This window comes from Colossoma macropomum, unplaced genomic scaffold, assembly GCF_904425465.1.
Source record: "Colossoma macropomum unplaced genomic scaffold, Colossoma_macropomum, whole genome shotgun sequence".
Lineage (NCBI taxonomy): Eukaryota > Metazoa > Chordata > Actinopteri > Characiformes > Serrasalmidae > Colossoma > Colossoma macropomum.
The window spans coordinates 31981594-32004224 of NW_023494788.1; the positions used below are offsets into that span (position 1 = coordinate 31981594).

A 22631-nucleotide genomic window follows, 5' to 3' on the forward strand; every position below is an offset into this window, starting at 1 on the left:
AAGGCACTCCAGTATTTGATATTGTGTGCAGTAATGAGGCTACTTAGTCATATGAGCCGTAGTAATTTGAGATAAATCCTGTTATATGTATTAGATTTACTATGTATGGCATACTGCAGTAAATAGTACACACAGTATGTATGGTGTTCATATAGTTAAACATTTTTTCTGCCTTAAAAAGGAGCCTTTTTTTAGGAGCCATGTGCGCATCAGGGAAAAAGGTGCCTCAGAGAAGGAAATATTTAATAATTGCTTTTTGTTGATTTCGCTTGGCACTCTAACAAAGGCGGTAAATGAGATTTTGATAGAAATTTTAATATCTGGCTTTGTTCTCCATCCAAAACGAATGTGTGTGGGATGCATATGTTATTCAGCTTTTGTTTTTCCTCTGTTTATCTCCCTCCCAGACCCCAATGCAGTGGTGCCCGACACAGAGCAAACCGAATCGCCCATGCCTGAACCTGATGCCAGCTCCAACCCTGCTAACCCAGACATGGACGGACCCCTGGAGTCTGGGAACACCGGTATGGCCTTTTTTTCAATATTTAATTATCCCTCTTTCTAAGTTTTTAAGTGCACCCGGAACATTTTGAAGGCGATAGAGACAGAGATAGAGCCATCTTCAGCCATTAAAATCAATCAGCGGGGTTGGACTGAGGTAAAGGGAATTTCTGGCATCTGTACTTTGAATGCATAAAAAACAGATTTTTTCTCTCCTCAGATTTCAGTCACTAGAGCTGCCATTTTTTTATTTGCAAGCCTCTGTCCACCCAGGACGCCAGCCAATGAAAGGATAAAACAAAATCAGATGTGCAAAAAGCCCCCTTCTGCCTCATTCCGAGAGCATCAGGATTGTACCATATTTCAGCGTTTTTTGTGCATGTGCTTTAGCCAAAGACGAATGTGTCTTGGTGGAAGGGTTCATCATAATCCATCACAATGTATTGGATTACTTTTCTCTCTGTTTTCTCATCACTAATCAAGTTACACAGTGCAAGGCATATTTTTGCTGTTGAGACTTGAGCATTTTATGAGTATTTTATTAAGAATAAAATTGAAACACATCAGAATCCAGGTTGAGTGAGGCCCTTCATCATCCAGAATTCACTCGTTAAAGTATTTAACCCTGTTTTCTTACAAGTGATGTTTTGTTTATATAACAAAGTAAGGAATTTTGTGCTCATTAATTTGTACTCAAAAGCAGTAGTTCAGTGACCCAGATTTAGCCAAGGCGTGTTTGATGTCCCAAATTTGCTTATTCTGTCTTGTACTGCAGCTACAAGGCTAATGTCTTTAAGAGGTAATTGAAACTTATACTTACTAATTTGCACTGTGAAAAGTGCATGCCTAAATCAGCACACACTTACCTCAAACTCCATTGAGTTGTTATCAACAAGACCTATGTGGGCTTACATACTGTTACACTTTGCAGAATAAAAAATGTAAAAATCATTACTTGATGTAAGTTTTGTTCCATTAGCCTTGTGGCTACAGTGCAAAAAGTAATGAAGCAAACTTTAGATACCAAAGGATGTGTTGGTTCATCAACTATATTTAGGTGAGTCCACAGTTGTGGTGCCATTTAATCCTTTGTAACTCTTAAGAAAGTTAAAATGTTTAACCATTTAAACCATTAAAATTAATTAAAGCATTAATTAATTAAACCAATTAAACCATTTCAGTATTATATATATATATATATATATATACACACATTTTAAAAGGTTTCTTTGTTGATAATGGCTTAAATAACTAACAGGGTTAAAAGTAGAAGTTATAGTATAAAGTATAAAGTTAGTAAATAAACAAAATGTAGTTAGCTAATTTTTTGTAGTTTTTTATGAATCGTTTATGTTCGGTCTATAATTTGGGGATAATAAATGACTCTTGAACTATGTTTCAAACATGAGATGTTTGGATGTGTTGTATAGATTCACACAAAAATAATATTTTTATATGGTCATATTTCAAGGTAAAATGTAGTTATAATGGGCTGGGACAACCAGAAATACTATAGTGCTGCAAATAGGTATTATTAATATTTGAGTTATTTTTATGAAACATACAATATGTTTTTGGGTAGGGGAAAATTTGTACAAATTAGATTTTTGACATAATATAATTTGACAAAGTAGTGTCCTTGTTTTTTAGACACAATCAACCAGGATAATAAGGACAACAGTGTAGACGGCATCCTGGGCTCTAAGATCGCCGTATTCTCGGCCATCGGTGCTGGCTGTGTCATCTTCCTCATCCTCATCATCTTCTTGGTCATCCTGCTAATCAAGATCCGCAAGCGTTCACGGAAGCCCTCACAACCACGGCCAGCTGCCCTTTCCCTCAGCACTCTGGCCAGTCCCAAGATGACGGGCAGCGCTGGCTCCGAACCCAGCGACATCATCATCCCCTTACGGACAGAGAACAACTACTGCCCGCATTATGAGAAGGTCAGCGGGGACTATGGCCACCCCGTGTACATCGTACAGGAGATGCCTCCACAAAGCCCAGCCAATATCTACTACAAGGTGTGAGACTGAAAAAAGGGGGAAATAAGGAACTGAGGCATTATGCGTCACCCCTTCGTGAGCCGCCATTTTTACTACCTTGACCTCTGACATTGAGAGGCTTCATAAAAGGAGACCAGACCAGAGACGGTCAACGCAGATCCACAGATACTGTGTAAAACAAAACAGTGATTTTGTTCGTTTTGTAGGCTGAAAGCTTGCTGTGGGAGCTTTTCATCCCTTTTCTTCTTTCTCACATTTGTACAAGTTCCATGAAATGCCATTCAGAGCAGCTGGAACACAAGAAGGCAGTTTTGCTTCTGAAAAAAAGCAGCCAGAAACTGCACACTGAAAACGAGAATAAACAACCTATTTTCTAACTTAAATTAAAGCCAATCCTGCTTTTTTCAGGCTGGCCATCTGGTTGAAAATGGAGCCTTTTTAATGCTCAGGTAACAAGGGCACAAGGTGACAAGTAATGGAAATCATATGATGTTTGCCTTACTATTTTTGATGGAAAACATTCTTGCTCCTTCCACAAAGGTATTGATTTGCAATTCTGTTTTTAGGCTTTTTTTTTCAATGTATGCTCTCTAATAAGTGAATATTTCACTTCTATGTCCTTATCACGGCCAATTTTGTGTGTTTAACATGTATAGTAAATGATCATTTGGTCCCAGTTGTCCCTTTACATATAGTCAGTTAACCATATGCTGTGTCATGTATTTATGTACACATGGTATTTGCAATCTGGCTTTTGTGTTCACAAGTAGAGGCAACCCCATGGTCTGGTATTTATGACTAAGCCGCTTGCATTACAGAAGCCGTTCCTGCACGCATGTCGAGGCAGGCCATGGAAATTGTGGCTTCTGATGCTTCCGTAGCCTGTTAGCTGCTCAGTGGAAGAGGAGTAAACTCCGGCTTATGTGGAAGTTTAATGGGTGCTGTTAATTAGCTTTTCAGCAACAGACCAGCATGATGGATGTCAGAATCAACATTTTTGGGGGGAAAAAAAACAGTTTTAAAAAAAGTCATGGACTAACAAATGTTGCTAGAGAGCAATCAAAACGTTAATTAGCTCAGAGGAAGCCAGGCCTCGGCCCTCATGTCAAAATATGAAGCTGGAAGTTGTGTTTAAGTAGAGGAAAAATGCCTGTTAGGTAAGTGCAGTAGGAAGGCTTAGTGAGGTTTTAACCTCAGTAAAAAATACTCAAATTCAATCAAAAAAAAGTGTGGGCCACAGATTAGTTAGCAAAAAGCACCAACAAAATTTAAATAACACAGCCTTAGAGAAATGTGGGTTATATGTGAAACTGATTTATAAATGAAACATTATGAAAACAGATTGTGAGAAGAGATACAGAAATATGGAAAAACTTGAAACTCTCAAAGCTATCAAGCTCTAAGAGTGTGGATGTGCTCTATCTGGTACAATTGTTCTTTAACCCATATAAGTTTCAGAGCAAAGTGCTTGTGACATAAACTATTTGGTGTAATTGTTTTAATTTCGCCTGCGCTTGACAGCTACTGTGATAAAAATCACATTATATTGTTGATTTTTTCCTTGCCAACATTTTTTCCTCTCCTCCCTAGATTTGACCGTCTGGTTTCTAAGTGACTAAACTAACATGTTTTTCTCCCTTTGATAGCTTGAAACATATCACCACCTTTAATGTCTTTCTTTCAGGTAAATCACAATAATCTTGAGTTGTCAAAGGTTACGCTGTTTGTGAAACCAAGAATAAATTCAAATGAAAGTGTAGCTCTGTGTTTGGAAGGGAACATTCAGCCAGTTCTGACGGCTGCTTGAGCTTCAGTGATGGGAGTAAAAAAAAAAAAATCAGGCAGGTCAGTTAAGGACAAGCGTTTGCTTGTAAAAAAGAATAGTGAAGCAAGCCCAGTTTTATTCTGCAGTAAAACTGTTGACTGCCTATCGCCAAGTGTTTACGCCTAGAAACGACAACGGCACAGATAAGTCTGCTTGCACACCTATGAAAGAATTTACAGCAACAGCAACATCTCTGGGAGAATAGAGGTCAACATTTTCAAGTATTTCTTTTCTTTTTTGTGTTTTTTTAATGTTTTATTTTTAGTTCATGTAGTGACGTCAATGTTATTTACAATCTGGCAAAAAAGATAAATAATTAAAACTAAGACCATGTAAATATGTGGATAAAGTTAAAATAACCTAATATTACCTGAGCCCTGTTTAAGAAACAAATACAAAATTACATTTTTGTAATGGTGATTTTGTAAATAGTTGTCTTTTTAAATTGCATTTTGTACAAATTCTTGCATTTTTGTTTCTTTTTTGCTTTTCATAGTTGAACAAAAGCTAAATTTTCAATACTCTTTGAGAGGTTGGTGCACAATAGCCAGGCATGCCCAAAGTGCCAGACATTGTTCAGTGTATCCCATTATTTTCTCTTGTTCACTCGCAACACTGTTCTATATATGTTGGGTTTTTTTTCCACCTTATTATTTGAGATCCCATACATCTTATTATTGAACCCAGACACTGAATCCTTGATGTCAAAGTTGAATCTAAGCCATTCTCATTGTGGAAGTGGAAAATAACTGGAGAAACACATTGCCTCAAAATGGAGTCAAGACCACGAGTGGTGACCGCAGCAGCCATTTATTTGTAACCAGCACTTTTTACCCTTATTAAAATGATAGCATTTCATTACATTTGAGGGTAACCTTAAATCAACTTGTGCATCCATTACTGTATGTCACAGGGCTGTGCCTTTAACTGTGTGCGGGTCAAATTAATCTGGATTTCGGTTGAGTAATTGGATCATACTAAGGTTTGGCACACCATGCCTGATAAATCAGAAGGTGTGTGTGATCTTCATTATCTCATTACCCAGCTCTCTCCCCAGGACGGCTTCTGGGAAAGAGGAACTGCACGATAATAACACCTATATTGCTGAGCCAACCTTGACTTCACTTTTGTAGGCACTACTTTGTTGTTGATACGTGTGCGCTCTCCAAGAGGTCACACTCTAATTGTTTGATGTAGATCAGGCCTAACGCTAAGACCCAGTAATCACTCACTTGCTCACTTTCGTGGCGTCTGCCAACACATCCAAAAGAGCTTAGCAGAGAGAACGAGAGTGAAGGAAAAAGAAAAAGAGTTGGGGAAAAGCTGACTCCCTGGTGTTTTACATATTTCACTTAAACCCTCACTAAAATTGCACAAAATCCATTTGTTCACTCTTGTGTTTTGGTTTGCTGTTAAAACACACTCAGAGTCTGATACACATAGAACGTAGTTTCCTACTTTCAAAAGGATTTTTCCTATTACTTGAAGTACCGAGTTCCTCAAGCTCTGCCTTTTATTTCCTCCTCTTATTTGCAGTTCACAATTCTTCCCATTTTTGAAGCTTGTCTCCATGTTGGTAAAGTATGTTGCAATAGCAACACCCAGTTAGAGTTGTGGTCAGTATTGTGGTATGTGTGGCCCCCACTTCTATCCTTTAAAATAGTTGATGTGGGGGTTGTTTTAATTTTTTTTTGTTTACATTTGTGTCACTTCACCGTGATGACCCCAGTTGATGGTGAATCCCAGCAATCTTAGTACTAAATGCTTTGTTGGATAAACATTGCCTTTACAAAATGACTTCACTTTTTTATGTTCAGGAACAGTTGTGCTATCTGTGCATTTTTTTCCTTTTTTCGATACACAGTATTATGTTGCGTGTACATGCTCACAAAGCCTGATTCCGTGTGTTTGTAATAGTTCCATGCTGATTTTTGCCATGTACACCACAGCTTTTTTTTGGCATAGCTCATCACAACTGATTCAAATGATGGACAATGTTCCATAATACAACTTGAAATCTGATATTGCTTATTCGACAAAATAAATTTCTTTTCCCATGGAAGTTTGCCTGTGTAGTTTTCTCTGATCATTTTTATTTGTTTGTTAAATGGGCTTTAGGGTGTATTTATCGAATTAAAACAGAACTGAAACTGGCACCTGTTTTGGCAAGCTGCTGCCTGTTGTGTAAGAAGAAAAGGCAAGTTTGAGAACAGCCAGAGCATTAACATGTCTCGGCTTTGACCTGGCCCTTGTCCCACATACCAGAAGGCTGAGGCTCCAGGTGGCAACTTTGCTGCTAGTTAAAATACAGCTGAATCCTGCAGCAGTTTTAACATTTTTACCCATCTTTCCCTGCTGCTAATGAACCTGCAGCTAGCCGACAGCAATAAAACGAATGGCTCGCCTTGAATTCCAGATGTCATGGAGGAGCTAAGCATCTCAACTGGCAGGAGACTTCAGCCGAGTACTGCATTTCCTGGCTTTCTACTGCTTTTTTTTTTTTATCCTCCCCCCAGCATACGAGAGAGCATGGTTTGCTCAGAGACACTGATGAACAATAACTGGGTGACTAGGCTCCTTCTGCTGCACGCTGTAAATTAGTCTGCTCGTTTAGCTCCAGCTCTCTGGGAGCCCCCCACTTCTCAGCCTGGGACTTTTAATAGGATGGAGCCTGGGCTTGAGCGACTCTGAGAAGCAGGTGATTAGGCCGAGAGCTCTTGTGTCAGCGGGGCTACGGGTACACGTGCATTCCTCCTCCTCCTCCTCTTGTGGAGACGATGGCAAAACCCAGACAAAGAGCATCCGACCACTTTGTCCAGCAGGGCCTCAGCCAGGGCTAACTAGCCCAGGCTGGTGCCTGCACAGTGCCCATTCAAACCAGGACTATATAAGCAGGCGTTATGGAACACCATGCATTTTTCATTGGTACTAGCCAATTTAATGTCTGTGTAAAAGGATTTCGATCCAGCTAAATCCTTAACCCCTTCAACTTCATGTACACATGCCAAGGCTTATTATTCAGTAGCTCCTTGAAAGACAATGCATAATCACTAACTTATTATTAGGGACGCACACTACATCTGCAGCCAATATATTAGTCACCCATAAATGGAAAAAGCTAATTATTACTTTTAGGCAGATATTGGAATTATAGCCGATAATTACAACTGATAATTTAGCACCCTATTTTAGCATGCAAACATATGCATGAAAATTGTGATCGATACCAATTTTAATTATTCAAATCACCAATAATATCAGACAATACATTTTTTTTCATAGTTATATTTTAGATTTTAATTTATACAGAAATATTTTCAGTTAAATAGTACATTAGCTCAGTCTTAAACAATATAAATTCCATAGCCCTGGGTGTGGAGTGACCCAGAATTCTTTGCAGTTTTGGTTGCTGTTAATTACTTCTTTACTTATTTTACTTAATTACATATTTTCCATTAGTTATATTCTTTTAAAGGGTTTATTTTGTGTGTAACTTATTTTGTGTGTAAATTATTCACATGCTAAAGGTTATGTTTGGATACGTGTGTTCAAATTTACCAATTCAGCCTGTATTGCTATGATGTAGTTAAACTGGGTGATTGATAGCGGGCTCGTCAGTGGCAGGCTGCAACAGTAAAAAGTCGGTAATTGTTGATAATGCCAGTAAAACTATGGGTCATCAATATTATCAAACCAATACATCGGGCTCTGGTAGACACTAGTGCGATACATTTTCATTCATTTTAACTCACTTACATGGGTAGCACAGGAGAACACCACTAACCCTCACATGGATAAATGCTACTGTGCCAAAAACGTCATTGGGACCCTTAACGTTACATTCACACGCCATTGTAAGTGGTTCTGGAAGTCTGCTAAATAATGTAAAATATGTACATAAAATTCTGTCCATTTCTACAAGCTGTGTTGTAGGCACACTGCACTTCTTATGGATTATACTGTAAACAAGTTATTGGTTATTGTTTCAGCCTAGAAATTACATATCGGTATATCATTAGAAAGTTACAGAAATAAGAAATGACTAGAACTGATTTGTAGAAGAACTGATTTCTCTCTTTGTTGTCACAAAATACTGAGCAGCCTCGTCTAAATGTGGTTGGCATGACGAAGGTGAGCGCAGCAGAAACACATGGCTGTAGGCTACAGGCTGCACAGGGATGCAGCCCCAAAATGGAAAGCAGCAATTTCTTGAGATGGCATTCTATCAACTCTGAGCTCTAACTTTGCATATTTTCACTGCTGCGCACTAACTGATGTGCTCTCTGGGGCTGGAAAGGATTGGTTTCACTTAGCGTTTTGTTCGTCCTCTGTTCGCACCCTGTCTTTTGTTAGCAATGAGCTCCTTTATGTGCAATTACACGTAGATGGCCGAGGGATTAGCTCCTTGTACGCATCCTTCAGGTTTGAGGGCTTTAACGTTGCGTGAAATGTTATTAACTTTATTGAGCGTCACTTCTTAGATGGATGCCTCAGCAAATATGTCCCTCTTTATTGCAGGCATTCGATAGCACTTCTAAGGCAAACGGCGCATAAACGGGGACGGACAGCCTGCGGCGATGCTCAGCACCGAACGGATTTCTGAAAACAATATGCAGCACAGTGTGCAAGCCTACAGGCACGAAGGCTCATCAGGGTCTTTTTTCCCTTTTAGCCACCACGAGGCCCCCACCGAGTGGAGCTGTTGTGGGTTTTATTAAAATCTCCCCCCATCCTCGCCACCGGGTGCTTGCATTTGTTCTGAAAACACAAAACTCAATACTACAAACCGCTGATGCAACGTGCTGTATGACAACAGCACTCCAGTACAGGAGGCAGTGAGTTGTGCAGAGGACGAGATTACGGCTCTTGTCAGAAATGGTTTACTCGTGTGCTCACTCACTGCGCCCTACCTAGAACATTCCAGGCAGTTGGATATGTATGGAATTGCACAGTGAGACGATTCAACCTTGCAGACACATGGACTTAATGTTTTACCTGCAAAGTCAATAGGGCCAAAGTCTAAGTCTGCCGTCCCATCTAATTCATAAGGCTGATGATGTGGAGTTTTGGTGCACACATACGACGTAAACAAAAATATTTAAAACATTAACCGTTTCAGACACACAAACAAGGTATTCTAGTGTAAGTAATACACAGTTCAGGTGCCAATATCAGCATGGAAGTGAGCTGAAGTGCCCTCTTGTTGCTTTTTATACACTTGCAGCCCTGCGGCCTCAGTAACATCCAGTACCTGAGACAAGGGTTAGAAAAATGCACTAGCTAGCAAAACAATGGAAGCTGAATATCAGCCTGATTACATTTTGAAAATTAAAAATTAAAACATTTGTATGAATTTGGCATCAACATCTATGTTACTGAATACTAAGCTGAATACTATTTCTTACCCTAAGGAGCACTAGCTTGCTGATACACTAATAATTAAAGATGGAGGCGACCTATCCCTGTTGTAGGGAAGAAAACCTTGTATCTCCAAAATGCTAAGCTGCTTTACTTTTAATATAAGTCAGTGGAACCAGACACAATGTAAAGGGCAACAGGCATTTTCAAATTATGTCAAAAACTGGAAAACAACAAAAATGGAGATACAAGGTTTCTTCCAACAGCAGCAATGTGTGTAGTAATTGCTATCTTATACCATCTGCAGATCACGCGTAAGGTGAGGCTCACATTTGGTAGGACACCTTTGCATTATGTTTCACAGGGAACACTGCTGGCTACTATATCTGGTTTTCCATCCACCAGTTTTTGTGAATTTTGAAAATGCACAAAAAAAACCTCAATGAAAAAGGCTAAAAATAAGGAAAAGCACCCAAAGATTGCAAAAAAGAGTTTTATGCTAGGACGAAGTGGAAAAATTAGAATATAGATAAAGGCGAAATGTGAAAAAGTGTGATGGAAAAGGGTTTTTTTGAATGAACAATGGTGTATCAAGCTGGAGGTCACATGATTCCGTGAATCTTAAATGGTTCTATTGTGGTGCTTAGCTTTTCGAAGGATGCTCTCAACATAAAGAAAAAAAGATGGAAAATGACTGTAAAGATAATTCTACGTGAAGCAAAAACCAAGTTAAATCTTTCCATTTTCCTCGTTTTGATGCACCCCCTAAAGTTTCTTCGCATAACAGTAGTGGATGGAAAGGCGACTTTCCTGATGAAATTTCATAAATGTGCATATTATTTGTGAAACGTTTGAATGGAAACCCAGCCACTGTCTGTATGCTGGACACTGCAGTATTTTTGATCGTGAACTTAATAAAGAGTCAAAGAATGCACACACCCTGCTAGAAAAAAACAGCGTAGACCAGTATGCACATATAAACCAGCATATGTTGTGTTTTGGATGCTGGTATGTTGATCAGAAGCAATGGTAGTTATCAATTTGATCACCAGCAAAAATAACATATTGTAGCATCAGCCACGCATTGTTTTAAAAGGGTAGCCTGAAATCTATTTGCCGAAATTTATTTGCCAAAATTTTTGCCGTGTCTTTGCATTTGAAAGGTAAATGCTCTTCAGCTGAGCAGGCAGCAAAGGGGTCCGCCGCTTCTGACACCTATGTAGAATCAGAGAAGAGCAAGATGCAGGAAACATTGCACTTTAAAAATAAATGCTTTTTAATTAAACAGAAACAAAGAAAGAATTGTCTCTCACAACTAAACCCCCACCTGGGACATCAGGCAGATCACTTCAAGCCATACAGTTCGACTCCATGGTAGAACCCAACTCAACACCAACAACCCTACAGCCTAACAAAGAATAGCACAACAATAACTTACAACAACTGTGACTAACAACAACTTAAACTCTGAAAATTAAAGTTTCTCTTACGAGAGCCGAGAGCCTCTTTGCATGGCCGCTTTGCATGGCCATGCCTCCCGCATTCCTGCTGCAGCACAGCCAGTGGTGAGCCACCACAAAAACTCTATGTTGTGTTTTGAATGCTGGTATGCTTGTCAGCCAGCATGTCCATGCTAAATATATTAGCAGAGACTTGCATGTGGATACATGTGGCTATTAGATCAGGCAAAACCAAGGACAACAGATAGGAAAAGAAGTTTCATTAAACTATTCGGATGGAACTGTTTAAAAAATAGAGGACAGTATAGTGCACTATAAGGCAGCTATTTTGAACACACTGTGCTGTAACGCTTAATTCATTGCAGTGATGAAGTGTGACATTAGCAGAATGCCAGGCTGATTATCACTTCTCAAGACCATCAAATGGGACATCATAAGACACGTTCATCGATTATAGTTATCTTCATGTAGTGAGGGAATAGAGCTCCTCTGTCTTAATGCTTTCCCTATCGACCTGTATAGAGAGCTGCCATATCTCACAATTAAATCAATGTGGCTTTGTCAGTTACCCTAATGCAGTATCTCCATGTCGCACTGAGACGATTGTTTCACTATTTAAAAGCTTGACCGTCAGTTCTGTTTTGAATAATCAAATTACATGACGGCATTTCACGAACCAGGGAGATTAATCAAAACTGTCAAGATTTAAAGACTTACGGAAGGAAAACACGTGGTGAGCAGCACCCTGGCATACGTAATGGCGGCCTCTATATTGATATTGATACAGGCCCAATTTCAATCACCGGAGCAAAACCATGCACATAGTGGAAGGCTTTTATCTGCGGAGGTGGAAGAAATGAAGCGCGAGGCCTGAGCTCTCCTCTTCAGGCCCTGGAATACATGGGAGCCGACCCTCCTTCTCCAGCCAGCCCACATATTGATGGGATTATGGCCAGAGACATGTTCAGCCATGCCCTGGAGATGGCGGAGATCCAAGCGAAGCTGCTGCTCATCAATCAAAATGAAAGTGGAGCCTTTGAATCCGAGGTAGGAAAAAGAGTTTTTCGTATTGGCTGTTCCACAGGTGCAGGGACGAGTTGTGTCTGGGGGGTGAGTGTGTGTGTGTGTGTGTGTGTGTGTGCATTTTACTTTTTGTGCGGACCATCCTCAAGATAATGTAATTGTTCCCCATCAGGCCCCCCTTAAGAAAAAGTAGTTTTAGTTTTATTTGACAAAACTCAAAAGATTTCCCTTTGGTTCCTAAAGTTAAGATACAGTTGGGGTAGATGTAGACACAGCAGTATTTAATATGACTTTTATTAATAACAAACGATTGACATTGCAGATATTTGAACACCATATGTATATTACATTGAGTAGTTTTTAAAAAAATAGAAAATATATGTTAACAAAATTTAACAAAAATTGCACAAAAGCATCAGCAACAAAATATAATATCAACTTTTTCAGTAGTGTATGCGCCCTTTGCCTTTATTACAGCATCCATATTTTTCCATAACATTCCATTCCACAGTTCAGTGTTTGTTGGTTGCATTTTCTGCTTCCCATGATTCAAGGAATCCCAGACACATTCAGTGATGTTGAGGTCTGGGTTGTGGGATGGACAGTCCATTGTTCTGAGAACAGCAGCAGCTTCTTTGTTTGGTATGCCAATTTTCTTCTTTTTGTTCCATTTGCTTTCTCAGTAATGGCTTCTTGACAGCTGCACATCCTTTCAGACCCACAATGTTGAGTTGTTTTCTCAGAGTGGACGCATCTACAGAAACACTGATGGATTTTTTTCATATCCAAAGCAAGAGCGGAGCTTCATTTTCTCCTATCTCTCAAACATAAAAGCTAGCACTGTCAAAAGGTGACAGTTTTTGGGATCTACCAGGAAGCTCCTGTTTTTCCTTTAGACATTCCCATTATTTATGCAAGTTGAAGAAATTTGGTAAAGTTAGGAGAAGAAATATTTCCTGAAAAATGAATAACTTAATGGCTATTTGTATATGTGAAATCCTCTGCTGTCACACTTAGTAGGCCTGCATGTTTGCAAATGGATAATCCTCTACTGTTATGCTCACGCTTATGTAGGCCTACATTTCATGTGTTACTTGACAGGGCTGGACAGTGTTTTGTGCAGCTTTAGCTAGAGTACTACAAACACAAAGTGTGTTTGTGTGTGTGTTTAGTTCTTTATGGATACCAAATGGACATCATGAATGATGGAAAACATGAAAATGTTGCAGTTATGCTTGTCAACATGAGTAAAAATGTCTTTTTGCAGAAATGTCCTTATTCCTTTTGGTTGCTAATTTTAAGGTTGGCTCTAACAGGAGTTTTTAGATAAAATATAATGGAAATTTCAGTGGAAATACCCACAAGGATAAGACTACAACCTTGCCCATTGATACGAGTATGTGTATGTGTGTGCGTGTGGGAACTGTGCCACGTAGATTCCTTGGTTACATTTCCATTTCGCTTTGTGATCAGACGCATCTGACTCCACTCTGATTTATCGCAGTAATGGTTTACACAGAGTCCTTACAGTGAAACGAGCCAATCTTTCTTTGTTTAGATACAGCCATAGCTTCCAATGTTTAATGCAAGCATATAATCTAAGTTCAAACTTAGTTGTGCTAAGTAGAAGGTTCTCTCATGATGCCATTTGCCTTAGGTGCATGTGCGTGGCATTTACACCATAATTCAGTCAGCCATAGTCAGATTGGACAGAAAACAACTATCAGGAGCCTGTCTAGAGGCCAGGTACAGCAAACGATGGCCTGTTTGTCAGTTGCATTTCGTCGGTAGGTCCAGCAATTGAAGAAATAGCTGCCGTGGTGTGTGCTGGTTCTAGGAAATCCAAGCTGCCAGACCCAATGACCATCCATCTGGCGTGTGACCTAAATATGAGGCAACATCTGCAAAAGAAAAAGCTTGCTTATTTCACATACAGTCCAACTGCACAGCACTGTTCCTGTAGCAAGCATCTCTTGTGAACAAAAACACGGCCTGAAACTTCTGAAAACACACAATCTGGCACAAAAAAAAAGAGAAAGTCTTGTAAAGAGCAAAACTGCATGAGTCATTCTCTAGATGAAAACAGGTGATGGACAGAGACTGACATGTTCGGTCAGTTGATAATCACAAGGTAGCTCTTAAAGCAGGGAAGGGGTCAGCTTGCATCTAGTTGACATTTAGAGGTACAATTCAATTTCCTATGATGATTTTACTCTGAATACCATGGACTATTCAAATAAAAAAAGATTTTATTAAATAGGCACCTTCAGATTACGTAAACAGGCTCCATTTGCATTTTCTCTTTATGTTCTTCCCATTAAAATTCAAGTTGGAATTACTTGTAATAATAATATGCAATTAGGGTTATTATTTTTACTCATAAGCAACATTATTTCTTTTTTATGACTATTGTTGCTGTCATGACAGTCCCCTCAGGCAAAATAACATTATTTTGGGAGTGTAGAAAAACGCTTGCAAACACAGTTCTGCTGTTTTGGCCTAATTATCTCAAGACTGTGCTTTTGAGCTTAAGAATGCTGTCAAAAATGAGTAGCAATAGGAGATCTTAATTTATTTATTTATTTATTTATTTATTTATTTTTGCAAGAGCATAGGCACATAATATTATCAGAGGAAACTGGAACTGTGCTCGGTTCAAGATACCAAGCTCATCAAATAATGCAAAGTACATTGTTAGTGGCAGGGTGATACAGTCATATGCAAACGTTTGAACACCCCTGGTCAAACAAACATTTTATGTTGATTTTCTACATGAAAACAAGTTACACAACCTCTACATGGAATAACCTTAAACATTGCATTTTTCTGCAAATTTCATTGCAAAGTGTCTTTTTATTTGCTTTAAAATATTGTAAAAAAATATAAAATGTGTCATACCTTTTGCACAGGCCACCTTTTTTTTCAGTATGTTAAATTTGGCAAATAAAAAGTAATTGTAAATTAAAATATGCATGGATTTATTTTCACTTAGAAAATCAGCAAAACATTTAATTACCCAGGGAAACCAAAAATTTTGCATATATCTGTATATGTTACAAATATATAATGCTCACACATAGCACGCCTACATATTAGAGATGCTCAATATTTTGTTATCATTAACGTGTTACTGACCTGAAATATTTTCTCAGAAGGCTCAAATGCAAATGTGCTGTCTAATAAGTTTTTTTTTTATCTTTAATCATGTCATCAGAGGTTCATCACTATTGTAATATATTTCAGGGCATATTGCATTTTCAGAATGGAGCAAAATAATTAGACAAAGAATGCAAGAAAAACTACACATAGATAATGAATTATCATTTCATAACTTCTTCCCAAAGTTCCCAAAACCGTGAAATATTGAATAACACATTTTAAAATACCTTCCAATATCTAGCTTATAGTATTTCAACTTACATTGTATTTGTTAATATTATTATCATTATTATTATTATTATTATTATTATTATTGAATAAAATAACAGCAATTATTAATATGACAAGTGACACAAAATCTTATGAAAGATGCACTGCAAACCTACTTGCACTTTTATTGTGAAATATTTGTCAAAGAAAACACTGTCAGTGGTTTTAGTTAAAAAAAAACTTTGTGTGGCTGCCTGGTTTTAAGTATGAAAATACTTTGAAAGAAATATTGCAAAGCAAAATTTTGGTTTAGGTGAACAAGTGTTGTATTTTACATCAATTAAAACCTCAAAAGCAGCTTCTGCCACTTTTTTTTTACAGAGTTCTGAGTTAGCAGTCATTTGACCAATAGCAGTCTGGACAGTTTGGGCTATAAAGTGAAAATATTGAAAAAACTTCTTGTGGTTTCAAAATACAAAATGTATCGACTTGTTTCCAATATAGAAAACCAATAAAATTTCTGAATTTATAATTTTATGTTTAGAATTACACAAAATACTGTAAGTCTCACTTGACTCTGGGACCCCATTTGTATTGCATTTGTCAATAGGTTTTGAATAATGGCCTGACATCTATGCAGCAAGGACACAGCTTTGGTCAGGTGAAAAGGAATAACAGAGATTATCTTCTCTCTGATTTGCTGTTCACAATGTCAAATCAAAACATGACAGAATGTGAAATATGATTCACTATGCTGTTAACTGATTTACAGCACTTTTTAACCCTTTAATGTCCTCACCAAGAAAAAAAACGATGGAATTTCATTTTTTGGATTTTTTATTTGTTTGGGCAATAATAAAAACAATTGGTGTTCATTTTTTTGACCCCACAATTTTTAAAATATTCACGTCTACCAAACGGTTGAGATGGCACTTTGTGGCATGTATAGTGACTCAAAATGTGCTCTACCGAATGGTTGAGCATGACTGGCTACAATTTGTACACTAAAGCCTCGCACTTACATTTGAAGTTCATCGGTCAAGTTTATTCCACCTTCTGAGAATCTTCTTTACACATTTTGAAGTGTACCCACATTGAGGGAAGATTTTTAGGACTTTTCTTTACATGTTGCATCTGCTTTGCTCTTCAGTACCCAGTGCGCCACTGATACATGTGAACAACACGTTCAGTTCTTCAGTAAAATAGAAAGATGATCATGACTCACATGAATTAAAAGATATGTCATTAAAAATGGAAAATTCCATGTGAAAAATATGTTTCGGGTGGGCTTATTAGGGGCTTTCTCCTCATATCAAAGTTAAACAGACAACTGAGTTGAACTACTGCCTTATATTACTAGGTCATTAATTATCTCCATTTGGGAATAAATATTGCATTAATTAAAAAAGAAAATTATTTCAGATTTTTTCCCTGTGTTGCGTCACAAGTGACATGCACAAATGTTTGCAAATGTATTTCTAGTTTTACTGATACTTCGTAGGCCTACATATCACTTTGTTTCTTGACAGGCCCAGGCAGTGTTTTGTGCAGCTGTAGGACTGCTTGCTGTAGCTCTTCTTATTTGTCTGCTGTCATTGTCTGTGCAAATTGCCTCGAGGAGGCACTTTTGCTTCAGTCCGGCGTTCCTGTTCTGTTAGCGCAAGGCAGCCGTCGCCGGCTGTCTGAAGGAGCAGGGGGATCTCTTCATACGAGCATGAGATCATTCCCCCTCGTATAGTCCCGGCACTTTAGCTCCGCCACTTTAGGTTAGTGCAGTTGCCATGGTTACAGCTTTCTCCCAGGCAAAGCTAGCAAACGTTATTCAGCAGGCAGCATGGCTCATGATAGACTATGTAAATATTCATGTTGGAAAGAGGAGGAACTTGTTCTGACTCAAAAAAACGGCTGCTTATTTAACATGTCACTAACTCAATTTACATTGCGGGCTGTGTTAGAGAGGAGGGAAAAAATATATATAGTATAATGGCCCCTACTGAGTTATATGTGTGTAAATCTATAGCTGAATTGTATAGAATATCTTGTGAATTTCAACAAAAATTATTGTGGTTTTCTTTATTGGAAATAAATGGACCAAAATGTCTTTATCTTTCATGTCACATTTTACATGGCAGATCAAATGATGCATAGAAAGAGCAAGAACATGTGAATGCTCATTAACCTACTGGAAATTTATTATTGTGCTGTTGTATGAAAGTATTAGATGCAGTCTAGTAAACTAACCAGTAGATTAAGAAAAATCAATAGAACAGCCACATTCAACACTTATTATTTAACATTTTCTCCAAACAATTTCTGGAAAGCATTTTTGTTATATTAATAGTGACAAAGTTTCCAAGGTCACTGGAAACAAATGGCAAAGGGCAGCACTGAGTTTAGTTTTTTCAGTGCACTATGCCTTTAAGGGCACACAGTATACACAATTATTGGAGGATTTATTATGATAAGGGTTGAAGACAGATATCCCAGCTTTTGGGCAGATATTTGAAATATTCCATTTCCGCTTCAATCTTCAGGATCACCGCTGACCTTCACGAGCAAATAGCTTTTCCATAAAGTTTACAGTTTCTCACCGATCATGTGTTTTTGCTTAAGATTGGCCCAACTCAGCGAGGGGAAGAAAAAAAAAACAAAACATAGCTCTTCCCACACCACCCCATCATGGAGAAAGTAAAATACAGTGGTGATATACCAGGCATAAATATGCAGTGTGACCAGATGGTATGATTTGTATTAGCTGTGCTTTGCTTTCAATTCGATACAGGACGCTTTCATGGTCAACAAGCGCTTCTCACCAAATCCGTCTTTCAAAAAGCCATTCAGTGTTTACAAAACGTCTGCATGGGGCAAAGTGGGGACATCAGGGGCCGACACATCTGGCCTGCGCTGTTAACTATATATCCAAACAATCCTGCGGCCCAGTCTAAACACGAAACCCCATGGCCCGGTCTCATATAAAAGAGCCTTTACTGAAAAGCGTCTGGCGTTGGTGTCAGGCTCAGACTAACTTTTTCAGTCATTAAAGTCACTTTTCAGCATATGGTTAATTGAAAACTTTTAATTGGTGTCAAACTCTCCAGTCAGTGTGGAGTTATGGGGCCGCCTGACCCGCCAGAGGTCGGCGGCGTGGTAACAGGCTGTGCATGGGGAGTAGCACCTGTCCCATTACCAGGTACATGGCTGGAGGAAGCCATATGGGCCTTCTGAAAGACCAAACTGTCCTACAGCCATTTTAACACTGCACATAAAAACGAAAGCATGTATACAGGGAATATAATGGAGAATATATATGAAATCCTTTACGCTTTTTAAACCATTTATGTGTGCAATGCTTTGCATTTTACATAATTTTTTACTTTAGTAAAACAAATACACATAATTTCTATTCTCAAGAATCACTAAAAAGTGTCTTTTTAGAAAACTGACCTGATCTTTGCAAAACTGTGCAGTTCTCTAGATATAAAACACAAATGGTGTTTCAACATTCTTTACAAGCCCAAAAAATGGAATGACAGTAGTCTTGCTGCCTTTAAGGCTTAGTCATCATCTTTTTGCAAACACACTAAAATTAAATGAGGGTGCTTTCCGAAAGTCAGCAAGATGGGAGGTTCAGTCAGACCAAACAAGACACCTACTGGTCCTTCGGCCTAAATATAACCACATCACCACTCTAAATTCACGGGTCAATGGCTAAAATAATTCCCACGCCATTTCCCAGGCTGGCTAAGAGCCCTAATTGTTATGGTCTGATTTGGAGTTAATATTTCTTCAGATTCGTCAATTTGGCTGGTGTTGTCAGTCTGCTGAGGGGGGAAGCGACGGGTTTGTCCTGCTTGACTACGTTTTTGTCCATCCATTGAAATGGACTCCGAAGGACACTGCGTGCAATAAGCTAAGACACAGTTGGTATTTGCTGCACTAGCCGCCGAGGCGCCATGTGAGGCCAGGCACCGCGCTGCTCTGTCAGCAGCACCACTGGACCATGAACACTGACAGAAAGCAGTGGAATGCCGACCGGGCCGGCCACACACTCCCCGCCATCGGAAACCCAATACAATGACACTAGGCCTCTCTATCTCTCTCTCTTTCTCTGTGTACCTTTATCTCTCAGTCTCTTTTTCTCAATTCCTATACAGATAACTAGTAAGTAAATACTAGTAAAACAAATTATAGCAATACTTTTTTTGTAATAAGAGTCTTTCTGTCTGTCTTTCTCTCAAACTTCATACAAAAAGTGAATGTACTGAAAACATATTACAGTATGTGCTGTTTGCATTTTAATATGTACCTACAAAAATATAAAAATAAATGTATTTTTTAGATGAGTTTTTCTTTCTCTCTCTCAGTCTCTGTACATGAAGCTAACATACTGAAAATATGTTTATATTTTGGACCATATTGATAATAAAAAACAATATATTTATTTTTTAAAGTCTCTCTGATTCTTTCTCTCCCTCTGGCTTGCTGTCCCTCTGCCTTAATCTTCGTAGGAAAAAAGTTAATACAAAGAAAATATGTGCAATATATGCTCTATATTTTGAAATACACCAACTAATACATATATACATTTCTAAATAAACAATATATTTTTTATTTCCTTTTAATGGGTTCTCCCTCTCTCTCTCTCTCTCTCTCTCTCTCTCTCTCTCTCTGTCTATCTTTTTGTCTCTCTCACTGCACAGTTAACTGACTTATCTCCTATCCTCTCTGCTCTCTGCTCCCTTTTCTCCAGGCCACATTCTTTGGGGTATTTAGCCGAGACCTTTCACTTTGTCTGGCCCTTTCAAAGAGCTGCTCTTTTTCCTCCCTCAGTGCTTTCTCTCTCTCTCTCTCTCTCTCTCTCTCTCTCTCTATATATATATATATATATATATATATATCCCCATTTTTTCTGACTGTGTGTTTGTGTGTATGTTGTTTGTTATTATCACCTGTGCTCTGGCTCTAAGCTCTAAGAGTGAGTGGGATATAGATGCAGAGAAGGAAAGTGGTGAGTGCAGCACAGCCACACACAAGCTACGTTGCCGGATCACCCTTTTGATGGGCTAACACGGGGAGATCGCATTCAGTCATCTGAAGTGCTGAAGCCACGCACTCCACCGTTCTTGCAAAGTAATAAAGGCCAGTTGTGTTCACAGCCTGAACGCGAAAACTTCTGCGAGGACAGATTTAAATCATAACAAAAATGTGGGATTCTCAATTTAACCTGAAATGTCCCATTACTTTTCGCATCGGGCATGCCAAAACGGTCAAGACATTTAAAGGCAGTGTGTTTGCAATGCAAAGCTAATTTTATTCTGTTTGGCTTACTGGAGCCAAATACAAGCCAAAACCCATTCCATCACTAGAGCTACAAACAGCCTGAGGCACAGCGAACGATGTTAAAACAAAGCAGTGCATATGGAATGCAAACAGGGGTGGACTAAAATGAGGAGATTGGACATGGACATTAAAAAGACAATAGATAATTCATAATTGGAGCTTTTAATTAAATCTGCTGTGCAGACATGCCCTTGGTTAATGTGTTGGGCTGTATGTATAAAATCAAATATTGCTCTTCACAGTCAGGCTGTAGCCTACTTAAAGGAAAACAGAAGTGAACACTGTAGAAATTGGGCTTTTGGGATAGTTGAGAATTTAAAACGATATTGTTTCAGAAAATGTTGTTTTAATTCTTCTGGAATGTGCTTCGCCTGCCTCAACAAACAGATATTATTGATATTGGACAGAAATGATAGAAGCTATCAAAAACATTTTCACACGGTCATCCGTGTACCTCTATAAGGCCTGTAGCTGGGCCAGAGAGGAAATGCTTAGATTAGAGCAAAAGAAGCACAACTTCAAAATTTTTTACTTAATTCCTTAATTATTCTTAATACATAGGCAAATGTGTGGGTGGACTTTGTTAAATTACAAGTTTTGTTGATTTTCTAAGTGAAAATAACATACATACACATTTACATCCTCTCTACAGCTGGGGGGCAAACTACATTTTGATGGTTTACTTGCTCAAACACATTCAACTCAGCAGCTCATTGCCAGGTTTAGTAGTTGTGTTAACAGCAGGAAAATTATCAAAGTGTGCTGGACAACTGCCCTCCAGGGCCAGGGTTCCCCAACCCGGCTCTACAGGAAACACACTTCTGCACACTTTATTGCACAATTACTGTTTATCTGCTGAAATCAACATAGGTCCACAGTAGTCGGAAAAAATAAAACATAAAATTTAATAAAACAAAATGTATCCTGCCTTCCGCCCAGTGACAGCTGGGATAGGCTCCAGCACCCCACCGCTACCCAGAAGGATAAGCGGTTTAGATGATGTATGTATGCATGTATGTAAAAAAAAATATGTTAAATTCTGCAAATAGATAAAATTGTGCACTTAAATTTGCAGAACAAATGCCATATTATGTTTGTTCCCTGTAAAGGATGTGTTAATTTATTTTCATTAAAAAAATGTCAGTTAACCAGGGGTGTTCAAACTTATGAATATGACTGCAGATAGTAAAAGTTAGCTGTTAGCAATTTTTAAAAATGGAAGTTCAGTTTCAGTAAAGTTTTCTGACATCCATGGCAATATCCATGAACCACGATCCATTACAAAACATGTCATTTGACCATTTTGCATACAGGTATATATATGTATTATGCCTGTATGTGCTTTATTTATTGGTTGTGCCATGGACAACAAAGCCAACATATCTGTAAATACATAAATACATGAGTACATCATCACTTGACCAGCATATGACATGAACAGCATATGAGTTTTGAACTGATATTCTAAAAATTAACCTGACAAGCATTAAGTCATGTGCAGCTTAGCTTGATAAGAAAGGAATATTGAACACTTTCGAGACTATGGAGATTGGAAAAATGTAATTAATGCCATAGAGGTGGGAATCAGAGATGAATATATCAATATTTTCTACTATCCAATGAATAATGGTATCAAGATGTACTTAGCAGTACTTATATTCATTAAAATAGTTTTTATTTTGACCTGTCCAGGGTGTTTCCTGCCTTCCGCCCAGTGAGTGCTGGGATAGGCTCCAGCAAAACCTGCGA

At 38.4% G+C, this 22631-nt stretch overlaps 1 protein-coding gene across 1 annotated transcript in view; it reads left to right on the forward strand.

Moving 5' to 3' along the window:
• LOC118807251 (ephrin-B1-like) overlaps nucleotides 1–6394 on the forward strand; it is a 50372-nt gene extending 43978 nt beyond the window's left edge. Inside the window, exons 4-5 of the mRNA XM_036569208.1 lie at nucleotides 408–524; nucleotides 2152–6394. Coding sequence (XP_036425101.1) covers nucleotides 408–524; nucleotides 2152–2531 — 497 coding nt within the window. The 3' untranslated portion in view covers nucleotides 2532–6394. The remainder of the gene's footprint in view (nucleotides 1–407; nucleotides 525–2151) is intronic.
• Nucleotides 6395–22631: the final 16237 nt, after the last annotated feature.